Raw genomic sequence first — 14,395 nt, forward strand, 5'->3', positions numbered from 1 at the left:
AAAAACAGGTTGGATGGCTAATAAACATCACAGTGGGCCCTAGGAAGGTTTCAATGGTGGGCGTTATCATTACCATTACCGTTGCTTCCTATCATATGGTACACTTGAGCCTTGTTTTGACGAGTTTTTTGTGCTTTTATGCTAAAATGACACGACAACATGGATGGACGGTGTGGATAAAATCCATACATCACGGTGGGCCCTGCAGAACCCCTCCCTATGCTGAGCTCCGGACCAAATCCACTTCCCACGAAACGACGGTCTTCACATGCACAAAATGATAATCAGATATTTTGGGAAAATCTACAGACCAGTCCCTTTCAAAATAGAGGAGAAACATCGATAATAGTAATTCAAAATAAAGGGGAGGCATGTATAATCATCCTACAACAGAGTATAATTGAGTGCAATTAACCCTGAAAAAAAGGGGAGGAGAAATACCTCTTCTTTCATTTTGCAGGTTTTTTTTAATTATTATTGGAGAGTATAGTAAAGTAACATACATTTCATTAAAAGACTCATCCTAAGAAATGTACAACACCAACATCAGATGCAATGACACATCGTTGGTGGCACTGGCAATGGGTTTAGTGGACCCACAGACCGACCAACCTCTCCCATCAGAAATGTTCTATTTAAGGTAGTAGGTAAGGCTTAGGTTGATTGTAACGAACCAGTCAACCAGGCCCTCTTTAGTATCTATGAACAATAATTTTCACTCAGCTGTCTGCATTCACTATAGTGATAGAAATATGTGAAATCATATTAAAAGTTTTGAATTAATATAGCTTTTTCAATACTTTTTCTTTTACAAATTACAAGTAGCTTGGGTTTGGGTTTAGGCCGGAGTCTATCTCATATCATATCTGGTCACAAGTCTGCCTTGGGCTGGAAAATTCAAAGTGAAAGAAAGCAACTTCAAGTCACATTATGAAGTTGTTTTCTTCAAGTTGATATTTTCTTGACTAAAAGTGAAATCTAAGCTTATAGCTTAGAGCCTGAGAGAAGTGCAATTTATCACCAACCTACAATGAAGCCTACACCTCTTTCGTGGTTATTCAATAAACCATGTTAGTCAATTCACTCGTACAACCTTCTAGCAGAGATTTTGTTTAGAGAATAACAGTCTAAAATAACGAAGATGGTAGCAGAAATCTGACAATGAAAAGTGGTTTGGAAATGTGAATTTGCAAAAGAGAAAATGAAAACTGAAATTGTGTAAAAGACCATCATGGATCCTCAGTTTATGAGGTTTAGGAGGGTGTTTGAAGGGGTTATGTGTCAGCTGTGAACGGTAATGTGACTGTTCCAAGGGTGTTCTAGGCCAAGTTAAAAGAAGTGATCAAGGCTTCTAACGCTTCTGGGCCTCACACGGAACTGCTGTCTTATCGGCTCATCGGTTGATATTTATTAGGCATATCAGAGTTTTTGGTTAGGGTGTATATCCTCACTGGGCACTCCGATTTGGACAGCCTAATTTAAGTCACGCGTGTGTACCGTGTTCGATTTGGTGTGCAAGCGTGTCGGAATGAGAGGTGGCTCACACATGTCAACATGACGTACGCGAGATCCAGGCCATTAATCAGGAGGGTGCATTCCACCCGCCCTTGCACAAAAAGAAAAGAAAAGTTACCAAAAATAAAATAAAAAGGCTAATCCACCCATTGATTGGTAGCTGAAAATTCGATGGTTAGAAAGAAATGACGGACAGTTCATACTCAACAGACGCTAGTGGCCCACCCTTCATGAGCGTGTGGCCTTATATTTTGATCAGGGCACTTTCAGAATCACGGTGGGCTTCACTTGATGAATGGTAGAGATCTCTCACGTGCTATGCTGGCACGTGCTCCGTCTCTCCATCCAAGTCTGCAGGAGATACATGAGTGGGCCCCACTGTTTCGTACAAAAGTAGCATGCGGAACCAACTATTTTTAATGGACCTTGAGAGACATTGTGATTGCATTTGAAATGGTGTCTCTAAATCATTTATAAAAAGCTTACAAAAAAAAAAAAAAACCATTTAATGAATGTTTTTTGTGGCTTGGACTAGGTCGTATCATTAAGAGAAAATTGAGATGGTTCGTGCTCATGCACCTCTAAACTGTACACGTGGCATATACGTAACTCAAATTTATTGTGGGCCCCAGTTTAGACGCATCACAACTCAGTAATTGTACTAAAAATGGATGTCTTGAATGGTTGAGTGGACATATGATGGACAGTAAAAAGAGAAAAATGGTTAACAGTCAGAACCAAACAAACATGTATACCGATTGGTGGTTTAGGATCGCTCAATCTGGTTTGGGATTAGGTAGTAAAATATAGACCGTTTGATCCAAGTTACATGCATGCCACATGTACAAATCTAAGTGCACGAGTATGAACCATCACAATCTGCTTGAATATCAATTATTAAACATACATACGCTTGATCAAGGCCATTATCCGCTTGAATATCAATTATCAAACATACACGCGCTTGATCAAGGCCACTGTCAGATGGGTCTCGCTATGGACTGAGGACGCCCCAAAATCTCTCAGATTGGGAGATCCTAACCGTCAAATCTTTAGCCTTTTCTCAGCTGAATGTGGGTAGTTGGTGTTGATGTATTCTTTCTCTTAACCATCTATTTGTATTTGCAGGCCACAAATGAAAGATTAGCAGTCTTTTCTGGAGGATTTTCTGGGACATGGGACATTTACACGAAGGCCCACTAGATCAAACATAGGATCACCGAACTTTAATCACATTAATACAGACTGATGACCAATGCACATCCTCGGATCGGGGATCCTATAGAAAATAATAGAAAATAGGATCATATTCCTCAGCTATGTATAGTTTTCAAAAACTGTACGTGGGATTATGTACTTAGTAACCCAAACCGTTGGTCTGAACAAGAGAATGTAGATTGGGGGATGCCTTGGAAATCTTCCAGAATGGAAGATCTCAACCGTTCGATGCGTTAGTCCGTATATAAACAGTTAAGAGAAGGAAAAAGATCAGAAGACAATCCTAAATCCTGTGTTTTTTGGGTTATGACCCATCCAAAAGTGGGATACAGGTAGACGAGCTGTACGGAAGGCATGAGATATGCCCAGATGGTCAAGTCACACATTCTTAAACCGTTGAATGATACCGGCTTAAACAATCATTTGCACACCAATCGTGAATATTGGAATTGGGTGGGAGACGTCTCCATGTGGGAAAATCCACATGCAGGAATGAAGGAGTTCCCCTGCCTGGACCATGCACCAAAGATAGAGAAAGACCCGGTCCACCCTCCTAAAATAGCATTAATAGAAGGCCCATTCTTGCAGTTTGCAAATTCGTAATGTGAAATCTGTATTGCACGCCATGGGGTCAAAGTGTCACCTCTTCCAATCCCCATCCATGATTTCCAGATTTGAATCAGTCACACGAATGGTAAGATTTCAACCAATACGGCCCCACGATTAAAAAAAAAAAAAAAGACATGGTAAGAACAAAAGTAGCTTCCGGGTATTTTTGAAGTTAACAGCATTTTAAGCCTGCATGCAAGTTCCCTATTAGTCATAGTTTGAAGAAAATGTATAGTAGGTACCTAATGACTGGTTTTTGCTAATGCAACAAGAAACAAGAAGAAAATAGCCTCCCAATCCCACTTCTCTGATAAAGATCAAAGAACTCTATAGAGCCTAAAAATCCTGATCCCATCAGCCATTTCCAGATCATCTATATGCTAAACTTCTGCTTCTAGATTGTGCACGAAAAACCAATGTATGGGTACTCCACATAGCACACAAGATCACCGAAGCAGACCTCACAGTTCACCTGCCAAGCTGGCTGGTGGCAGAGTATAGGCCTCCTAGCTCACTGCCGAGATCATAATCTTCAATTTCACTACCATCCAAACAGAGGACATTGTTATTTACGCTCTGCTCAGAACTGGCATTACTGCTTGTGGCAATTGGTGAGTCTGAAACACTAACTGCCCTGCTTCTTGCAGACCCTGACCTCACGCTGTACATAGAAGACGCCGGGATGTTCGTCATTGACGGGCGTAGAGTACCTGAAATACTTCGCCTGATATCCTGCTCAAAAAGGAATCCCTGGATTAAAATGTAGAGAACCACAAAAAGTTCATACAAATTTTCTGAAAGAAAAAGAAGAAGAAAAGTATTAGAGGGATTCTAAAAACGAAATTTGGGCAAGCAACAAAAATAGAGGACATACCATGTGCCTCATAGCCATATCTAAAGATTTCTTTGAAAGATTTCTTCCAAAGCCCGTGCTATCTGGAGATGGCGACAGTTTCCCTGCATGGTTATTATTGGAAGATTGATGGTCATCTTGCTTAGGGGGGGCTAACCTCCGCATGCTTATTACCCTTTCAACCATCTTGGTTCCAATAAGAACTGGGTTCATGCCATCGGTGTTGTTGGAGTGTGATCGGCTCACTATTGGAATAGAGCCTCTGCTATTATACATGCTGCCATTCGGAGCCCTTCCTCTCAAGGGAGAGCATGACTGTCGTCTTGGTCTACCATTTGAATTGGCCTCGACAGAAGAAGATCGAGCACTGAGTGCTCCAGGTCTGCCCCTAGAAGCTGATGTTGGCCTTTCAGGCATTGATGTCCTTAAATTTGGGGGAGCATCAAGGGAGAAACCTGGAATCTCCGAAGGCTTCCATGGCCTTGATTTTACTGTCGGAGAAGTGCCGCGTGATGGGACTGGATTTCTTGATGTTGCAGGGGCTGACTTGGTAACAGAAGAAGACCGTCCAGGTGGGACAGAACTGCTAGGTGCAGTGGATGGGGTTGGTGGCCGTCTTATGGGTGTGGCCGACCTTGATTGTGACTTGGATGCTGGCACAGAGGGTCGTGTTGTTGGTGTAGAAGACCTTGCAGAAGGTGTTGATGATCTTGCTGAAGGGACCACAGGCTTCAATGAGGGTAAGGTGGCCCTTGACGTAGGTGTGGAAGGTCTGGAAGGCTTGGCTGTGGCAGGTAATGTGGGGCGTCCAATTGGTGTGGAAGGCCGAGATGCAGCAGAACCTAGACCTCCTGAAGATGAGGGCCGGCGCGTTCCCACGTTGGAATGGTTCAAGCCAGAGGACAACAATTGTTGCCTAGATACTATGTTTCCCCTAGAAACAGATTCCATCTGAGGATTCGCTAGCTGCACACAGAATATACAAGAGAGACAAAAAAGCATGTATCAGCATGGTGGCTATCTATTACGGTGAGAGGTCCTCCCAAAAAGAAAGAAAAATCATTCATCTGAACCATCCGAAATCCAGCGTCTGAAAATAATGAAATCATTACTTCACTAACAACAGAACTTGAGGTGTCAGCGACTGCTAGGGAGCAGTTCTGTCAAATCTAAGATAACAAAATGATCTCTTCATAATATCAGTCCTGATGCTGAACCATTCGGCAATCATATACTCCACACACTCAAAAATGACAGATGACCAATCACATTAAGTGAAAATATTCAACTTATTTCCATTTAAAAGAAGGAAAGGAAAGAAAGTAACTCAACTTTCAGATTGAGAAGCAACCAGTTCACTGATGGTAATAATGATTAATGGCAATAATGAAAAGTTCACTGATGGTATATAGAGATATTGTGTAGCATTATAGCCTGTATGCGAGGATTGCCATCAAGCTAAAACAGTCAGACTGAGAAGCAACCAGTTCACTGAAAACAAAAGAAAAATAACAAAAAACCAAAAAAAAAAAACAAAAACAAAAAACAAAAAAACCAAAAAACAAAGTACTGCTAGCAGATAATAGGGAACATTGTAAACCAGTTTCTCATTGATACTTTGACCAAATCAAACGAATTATCTTAGGGCCTGTTTGATTTTCCAATGTACATGTAAATCCTGGTAAATAGGTAATTATTACTTTTTCACCTTGTTTGAAAAGGTGAGAGTAATTCCACCTCGAAAAACAATACAAAAGTGTTGACTTAAATATGTGGACCCCACTGTAATGTATATGATATATCCACACCGTCCATCTATTTTATTATAACATTTTGGGGCATGAAGCAAAAAATAAGGCAGATTCAACACTCAAATGGCCTACACAAAAGGAAACAATGACCTTAATTTGTATACCGTTGAAAGTTATTCCACATTGAGGTTTTTTCATCATCTAACCCGTTCATAGAGTCACACAGACATGGATAAGGGGAAAACACAAATATCAGCTCTATCTAAAACTTTTTAAGGGCGCCAAAAAGTATTTAATGGTAGGTGTTCAATTCCCGTTGTTTCCTACGGTGTGGTCCACTTGAGCTTCGAATCTGCCCCATTTTTTTGCTGATGCCCTAAATTCAGCTAGCATAACAAATGAGCGGTGTGGATACGTCACATACATCACGATGGGCCCCACATTAATTTTGTAAATTTCTCGATTTAAGTGTTAAAAAAATAAGTCGTCACATCTGCACTGGGAAAGATGTGGTAATTACCTAGGTAAATAATTATTACCCATTTACATGGTAATTACAGTTGAGCCCAAAAATCAAACAGGCCCTTAACATTGTTGACAAAAGCCTCAAACATTTGCGATGTAAAATGAGCTCTCCTTCCCTCTTATTCATTAAATAAACTAATGAATATTGAACACCTAACCCATTGCGTTAGACATAACGAGCTACAAATCTGACTCTACTTGAAACATGTAGAATAAATATGAGGATATCATTCATCGGAATTCAGTACTTCATATTAAATATTTCGTAACGGATGCAAAAGAAAGAATAAGAACTCAAGTAGTGCCAACACAAATTGTGTGAATATCTTTGAAACGTCCACTCATAAAACAGGGATGGTGCAATTAACTAGAATTTTCTCTCTTTTTTTCCTCTCTTGTTTTGTCCTCTTTTTTTCTTTTTTCTTTAAATGGTGCCTTTTACTAAGATTATAGTCAGAAAAGCATATATAGCATATAAAACCTTATTATAATGGTAAGTTAAAGAAACCCACAAATAACTTTAAAATTGGATAATAGAAAGTACCTATGCTGGCCAAAAAATACTCTTCCTCGAAAACATAAAAAAAGATTTGGTAATTTTCCAAATACTATTTAGTTCCATTTGTTTGAATCACTGGCTCAACACAAATATTGAGTTTTTCCACAGCTAATTTTTTCACCACATCATAAGGAAATTGATGGTTAAAACTAACCTTTCTTTGTAAGTGCATAATTTTATATTACTGTAAATACAATTGTACAGCTTTGTCCTATTGCATTACCAAACCTAGAAAAAAGGACGTTCAAAAAACGCAGGCATAAATAGTGTTAATTCCATATAATATATCAAAGTGTTAGACTCTTAAGGTTTTAAGGACAAATTAGCAGCACAAGAAACAGTTGCACTAAAACTCTAAAATTAAACAAATCCAGAAATGACCTGGAAAAATGGCTTGCATCTATGCTTTGAAGGGGATATGATGTCTAACAGATACAGGGCGCTCCAGCAACAACAATAAGAATTTACATTACAAGGACCAATACAAAGCAATGAAAGTTACACCGAGTGCTCACCCTAGACTTCAGTGCAGTGGGACGAGCTTTGGGAGTCCCAGTCTGACCGACAGGGGATTTGTGTGACTCCATTTCCAGAGAAGGGAAAAGAGGGGTACCAGGTGGTGTGAGAAGCCTGCAAAGAGGAGAAAAATCAAACATGAGCCAAAAACGAAATCTCTATATATGACCCATACAGTTAGAGAAAATATTCAATTTCAACAGATGTATTCTTTACAAGCATAAATGTTATGGACAAAAAAAGAACAGTAACCACAACATAAATGAACTAAATCTTCGAAAAGAAAAAAAAGTCTTCTGCTTTAAGAAATAAATTGAACTTTGATTGCTCAATCAACTTCATAACAGTATCCACAGGAGCAAAAGCAGAAAAAATACCATATGATTAAGAAGTGATATTAACATATTATCAAGTATGACAAAGCAAAGTCCCATAGTTGTCTATTGCCGTGATGGATTGTCATCTTGTTTTTCATTGTTGTGAATATTTCCCCCTTTTTTTAAAGGATAATTATTAAAGAAGCACGCAAAGGCTACAAATTACATTTTCCTTGTTACCAATAAATAAAACAAAGTCTTTAGAAAGAAATCACTTTTTTTAAAGAGTTAGCATGCCATAGAATCACATAGTACACACCACTAACACTTTTTTCTTTTTTCTTCTTTCTTTTTTTTTTTTTTTTTTGAAAGGCACACCACGTACACATTTCCTCCTAACGTCCCCTGCTAATCTGCCTCCCCCCTTCAGACAACCATGGATGAAAAAATCTTCTTGATGAGATATCTCACCCAGAAATGGCTCAAATTTTAGCCCAGCAATATGTTTCATAAATTTGTATGCCGTGCCTAACTCAATGTCAATTACAAATTTATGTGTCAGTCAATAAGTTTCAATTTCACAGCATTTGGATCTGACTGATACATGCTCCAAGAGAGGAATTTTTGCTCCTGTTGACAACATATATAGATACTACAACCGTAACAGTTGTATCCAACACCATCAAACTCATCAGTCTCTCTGCTATAGGCAAGAGTGAACTTAGCATCTCCATGTTCATCAAGCTCCGTCAGAGCAACTCTGACAGGCAGAACACCCAAGATTTCAGAGCCCTCATTTTTAAACAACTTTGCAACTTGCAAGAGTATCCCACGTAGCTGATACCTGTGACCAAAATTTCAGTGTCTTCTTGCTCTACAAAATGGATCATCACAAAAAGGAAGAGGAAGCTAACATGTAATTCGAATTTCTCCCTTTGGAGGGGCTTCATTGATCTGCAGTATCATAACTCGCCATGATATACCACAAGTCATTAATTACATTTTTATATGAAAATACCCTTCATTTTCATCTACATGTAGCGTATGTTCACTGTGAGAGCATCTTGTGAGCTGTTTTAGGCATCGAGTTCATCTCTTTAGAGTACCGGATCAATCTTATAGCCACAAGATATGGAGAGATCTATGGTGTTAAAGCTTGAAGTTCATGGTATTGCCATGAACCCCATGGAGTGTATCATCATGGACCTAGCCAAGTCCACAGTGTGAACATGAACCCATGGAATATCCCTATGTTTAATCAAATAGGTTCACAATGCGGCCCTGAGTCTGGTGGAGTATCCCCTCATTAATCAGAACAGCCCATAGCAACACCATTGACTCTAGGGGAAAACCCCATTGTTAGTCTCATTGCCTTCAAAAAATAATAATAATAACAACAACAAAATAAACAATTGTTGGTCTCATTGCTGCCAGATGCAACCACAATTGATTTGGTTACAAACACAAAGAAGGATGCGCAATGAGTTATTGTGCCTTTCTAAGGTATTAACAGGGACGATCCCAGATAGGTGGGAAGGTCCATGGTATCATTGTGTTATAACATTGATATTATGGTGTTTCCATGAACCCTGTGGGGTATCCCATGTAGATCAGCTGCCCATGATGTTGTCATGAACCCATAGGGTTGGCCCCATCAGTTTGCTGTTCACGGAGTTGCCATGAACCCTTTGGTATCCCCTGTCAGTTTGTTGTCCATGGCGTTGCCATGATCTCTATGGGGTATCCCATGTAGATCATTATGCAGAAGCTAATGGTCTATGGGACAGCCTCCACCCAATGTCATATTCAAAGAGGAAACCTCTCTACTTACTAGGGCCCTTCTCCTAACATTGGACGCATTCCGGAGTCCATTGTGCCTCAGGAGACACCTTCCCTCCTTTGAAAGTGAACGCAATAGGAATCCCCAGAGTATTCTAAAGCCCTTGTCTATCTTTGAAAGGATTGGCAGGGGTATTACCCCTTTAGGAGAAAGTCACAGAGAGGATAGCTTCCCTACAACCCCTGACCCTGAGCAAGGAATGTAGACAAAGAGTGTCTGTGTTAGTTGTGTGTGTTGCTTCAACCTAGCCATGTAGCACAGCAGCACACACTATTTCTATTTTCTCCTACATAAGTAGATACCCATGCAAACCTGGTCAGTAGTTAGTTTGTTCTATATTGCTCTACATTGCATGCAGTTTGTGATTTCTGATGAAATAAGAGAATAGATTAAACTAGCTGATTAATGTAACACCATGGGGGTTCTGAAAAACTTCTTAATTATGTAAGGTAACACATTAGCTGAGATAAGGTTACACATTACGGGGTCATAACGTCCGTAACAACCGTTATGGAAAAAAATGACCAGTAACTTCCATTAACGGCCCATTACGCCCCCTGTAAAGGCCGTAACAACCCCGTAATGATTTGTTACGCGGCAGATACAGGTTTTTTTTTATTTTTCTAATGTTACAGGGCATATATAGGTTTTTTGAGTTTTCTTTTTCAATTAATAAAAAATAATTAAAAAAACAAAAAACAAAACCATAACAGCCCCATAACAGCCGTTAAAACCCATATCATAAAGGTAAAGGCGGCGGCCGTTATGACCACAGTTACCGTTACGGAATACCTCGGATCCTTGAGACATTTAAAATGATAAATTGCCTTTCCTTTTGACAAACTTCTCTTCCCAACACAAAAACGGTCTATAACTGCACAAAACACTCATGTTGCCGACAACCATGCCAAAGTTACATTACAAATCCAGAACATGGGAACTACCAGACTTTTAACCCCTGACCCACCACATCATAGAATCACGTAATCATTCACCCTGCCTACTTGAACTCTTAGAATTGATTCTCAACATATCTTCCCCAAAAGGTGGTTAGTTGGGCTCAACAAATCTTCCACAAATGCCTTTGAAAAAAAGGAAATCTTCCACAAAAGGTTGTTATCAATGCTTCAACTATGTTTAGTAGGGAGAATTCCAGGGATTTTGAACTGTGGAGGCAATTTTTGTTATTGAGGAGACCCACGACTTTAGCATCTCATTTAATAACATGGGAAGAACTAAATAAAATCTACTGCTAATTGACAAGAAAAAAAAAATCCTCAAATAAATGAGATGTTTCCATATTACCAGTCGTAATCATTTTTCTCTCCTTCAGAATTTAGAAAATCATCAGAAGCAGTCTTGCAAGGTGTGGATGACACTATCTTGAATATGGGAGGACTCCCAGGTTTAGATCCTGTGGTGAAGAAATATCAGAAAGCTAGAAACAAGGGGGAAATAACAAAAAGACAAATATAAACTCTAGTTTTACAAGGATACTCTTGTTTTTGTCCAGATATCATATGAGAAAGAAATTTCCACAATCATAGTATGAAAAAGACAAAATGGAAATGAGACAAAAATAAACCAAATTTTGAGATTCATTTGAATATCGGTAAGTTCAAAACAAATGAGAGAAACAGACTAAAATCTACTTGGCATGACTGCTACAACTTTACAGGGTTGCTACATCATCCATCATCATCAGATATGTGAAAATTGTTGGAAATACCTAAGAGGAAACATATAATGCTTGGCCAAGTAAACAAAAATGGTTTTGGTTCAGCCAGAAACCTAAAGGTGGGCCCACTTCCATGATCCAGGCCGTTCATCTGGTGGGCCCTATTATGAATGAATCATGCCCCCAAAACTCCCCACTCATAGAATCTTACCACAGGATCAGTGGAGTTTTGCAGTCGAATACAGATGATTGGGCAAACCATCCATTTGTAGGTCACAAATCAACATCGAAGATCACCTACTGGAGTTTTTTTTTACTTCCAACATGGCCCATCTAAGGGAACCCACTATATGGACCATTTGGATCACTGAAACGTGGAATCCAGCTCTAAATGTGTGGGGTGAGCAAAAGAAGAACAACCAAACATTATATAACACCAGAATTTTCAAATAACGAAGGAATTGCAGCAGTGACATCACAAGTATAACTCTAATAGTATCTCAATTTATTTTTATTTTTTATTATTATTATTTTATTTTTGAAATATATAGCGTCTCAAATTATCGCCATCCAGTAAACCAAAATATTCGGAATCTGAGATTCGACTAATATAACAAATTTAAAAATACAAGCTTCTCAGCAATTCTAGGCCAAAAAAAGACACCAGAGAAGTAGAACTAAATCATTAAAAAAATCTGAAATCACAACAGCAAGTCACTCGAAGGCGTACCTAAAGGAGGATCGAAATCATCCGGGCTGTGAAGAAGCAAGAGGCTGTTCCGCTCCTTCTCCCGTTTCCGCATCTCCAGAAACAGAGCGAGCTCCTCTTCCTTCTCCTTCATCACCGTTCCAAGATTCCTCCCTTGCCTCTGCTGCACGGAGCCTTTCGTATGCGACTCCACCGCCCTAAAACTACGATTCATCGCCGAATCGGAGCGAAGGTAATCAAATCTCTATTAAAAAATCAAAAGAAAAAAAATCAACGACCTAAAACCTAACTCCCATCTAACTCCTCCAAACCAACCCTTCTACACGAAAACGCCGTTGGATCTGAAATCTAGCGGCATTTCGCGCTTTTTCACAGAGTATCTGAGATCCATGAAGAAAGGAATTTTTAAAAAAATATAGCGATCTCCGATCTTGACCTAACTCCGATCTAACACCTCCAAACCGTGTCCGTTCCGAAACAAGAACTCTGTCAGATTTCATCAGGACCGTTCGATCGGATCGGCTGCCCCCTCAAATAAGCGAGTGATAGAGTGGAAAAGACATGCTGGATCGAGATTTGAAGAGGCGAAAATGGGCAGAAACGGAGCGGCATTTGGATTTTTGGTGTTTTTATTTCCGTTTTTTCTTGCGGGAGTAGAAGCGAAGCATCAGAGAGAAACAGGAAGGGCGCTATTTTCTCTCGAGTTCGTTTTGCGTCAGTTGCGACTCAGAATACAGCGTGTGTCTCCTTGCCCTGGGGCCCACATGCTGAGTAATCAGATGATTGGACCCGTCCATTTTCTGAAATCTACGGTGAACGGACGGTTTCTATCATCGATGTTAACAGATAAACTTAGAATGATGAAAATAAAAAATTTCAATGGATCGATTCATCTCTAAAGATCAAAGGCTAGGATCACCTGTGAAGCTTGTTTATTGGATAATAGATTAGTTATTGTGATGAAGAAAATATGGACCGTTAAAATAATATTATCATCTCAGGATGTGGACCCCAGTGGTTGGCGACACAGGATGGATTCTGAGTCGCGACAGAACTAAACGAACTCGTTTCTCTCTCGTGGATGCTACGTCTCAGGGTTCAAAAAGAAGGCACGTTGAGTTTGCTCGCTCGCGTAAAATGGACGGTAGGCTTCGCGTCGGACTTACGAACGGTGACAACGTGTTCAAAATCCTGCTAGTTCATCAGCTATAGATAGCAATTTGAACTTCGTTGTTTTCAAAACCAGGTAACTCCACTCATTAGATATGCGGCTTTGAATAACAACCGTTGATGATCGTCATCTAACTGCCCAATTTTCTTGTACGAGTTTGGCCCACGTGGAAAGAGTGGTACACTTGATTTTGAGTTGGTGAATTCTTATAGTGAGCGATGTTTGATCAACGACCTAGATTTCTTGCACGTGTGCTGCGACGATACTGAAGACGATACAAAGGCAACGAAGCCTCTCGTCATTTAGCGCGGGTCGACATTACTGAAGACGATCGGTCGTGGTCGTAAATACCCGTGATGGAGCAGATACTACGGAAATGCCATCGGGGTTCTCCGATACGGTTTTAACTGACTGAGCTAGAAAAAATACGGAGAGTTAGTTACTAAAACAGTTTATACGCTGGTCGGGTAACCTGCGAGGCTTAACAGACAGGCATTCGGCATACGCGACGTATGGACGTAGATTGCGTGTTGACGCTGCCATTAGCGAGTGGCTACTTACCAGTGCTACGTGACCCCACCATAATATATCTGTTGAAAAATATTACGTAATGATAATTTAAATACCAAAAATAAAATTAAAAAATTAATTCAATCAAGTTGAAGAACATAGTAAATACGTTATCTTTAAAGAGTGATTTGCTCCCTCTCCTCTTGAATTAAAGATGGCTGACGGTAGACAAATAAGCCTTCTTTAATCCTAATTGTAATAATCATAAAGGGACCACTGTAAGAACTCGGCTAACGCAAATACTCTATAAGAAACTCATCAAGTTGTTTAACTCATTAACTTAATGAGTTCTAGAATGCAATTCATTTCTTACTTGTCAAAAAAAAAAAAAAAAGGGATTGTGTTCTTGTAAAGGAGGATTGGTTTGTTCTTTCTATGCCATGGGCCTAGAGAAGTCTTGTTTATATAGATGAGGTGAGTAGACTGTTAAGTCGAGGACATCAATGGTTAGAACATTACAGGATACATTTCTAATCGTAAGCTCATTAATTTAGATGTTTCAGACCGTTAGTTGGATCAATGATCTGACCATTTGGATCCATTGGATCATTAATCTAACCATTT

General features: G+C 39.6%; 1 protein-coding gene across 1 annotated transcript; it reads right to left on the reverse strand.

Annotated features, from left to right (window-relative positions):
* Positions 1-3,480: 3,480 nt before the first annotated feature.
* LOC131243999 (uncharacterized) lies at positions 3,481-12,777 on the reverse strand. The gene is made up of 5 exons (XM_058243663.1): positions 12,112-12,777; positions 11,009-11,117; positions 7,546-7,660; positions 4,217-5,161; positions 3,481-4,074 (listed from the first exon to the last, which is right to left on the reverse strand). Exons 1-5 carry the CDS (start codon positions 12,302-12,304, stop codon positions 3,811-3,813), a joined length of 1,626 nt encoding a protein of 541 aa, XP_058099646.1. The 5' UTR covers positions 12,305-12,777; the 3' UTR covers positions 3,481-3,810.
* Positions 12,778-14,395: the final 1,618 nt, after the last annotated feature.

This window comes from Magnolia sinica, chromosome 4 (assembly GCF_029962835.1).
Source record: "Magnolia sinica isolate HGM2019 chromosome 4, MsV1, whole genome shotgun sequence".
NCBI lineage: Eukaryota > Viridiplantae > Streptophyta > Magnoliopsida > Magnoliales > Magnoliaceae > Magnolia > Magnolia sinica.

What these genes read in the sequence shown, in the direction of transcription:
- LOC131243999 (XM_058243663.1), bottom strand. Translation starts at nt 12,304, where the DNA reads ATGAATCGTAGTTTTAGGGCGGTGGAGTCGCATACGAAAGGCTCCGTG. An exon ending in GAGAAAAATGATTACGACTG is followed by an intron (nt 7,661 to 11,008) that starts GTAATATGGAAA and finishes TCCTCTTTGCAG; the next exon opens with GCTTCTCACACCACCTGGTA. An exon ending in ATATGGCTATGAGGCACATG is followed by an intron (nt 4,075 to 4,216) that starts GTATGTCCTCTA and finishes CTTTTTGAGCAG; the next exon opens with GATATCAGGCGAAGTATTTC.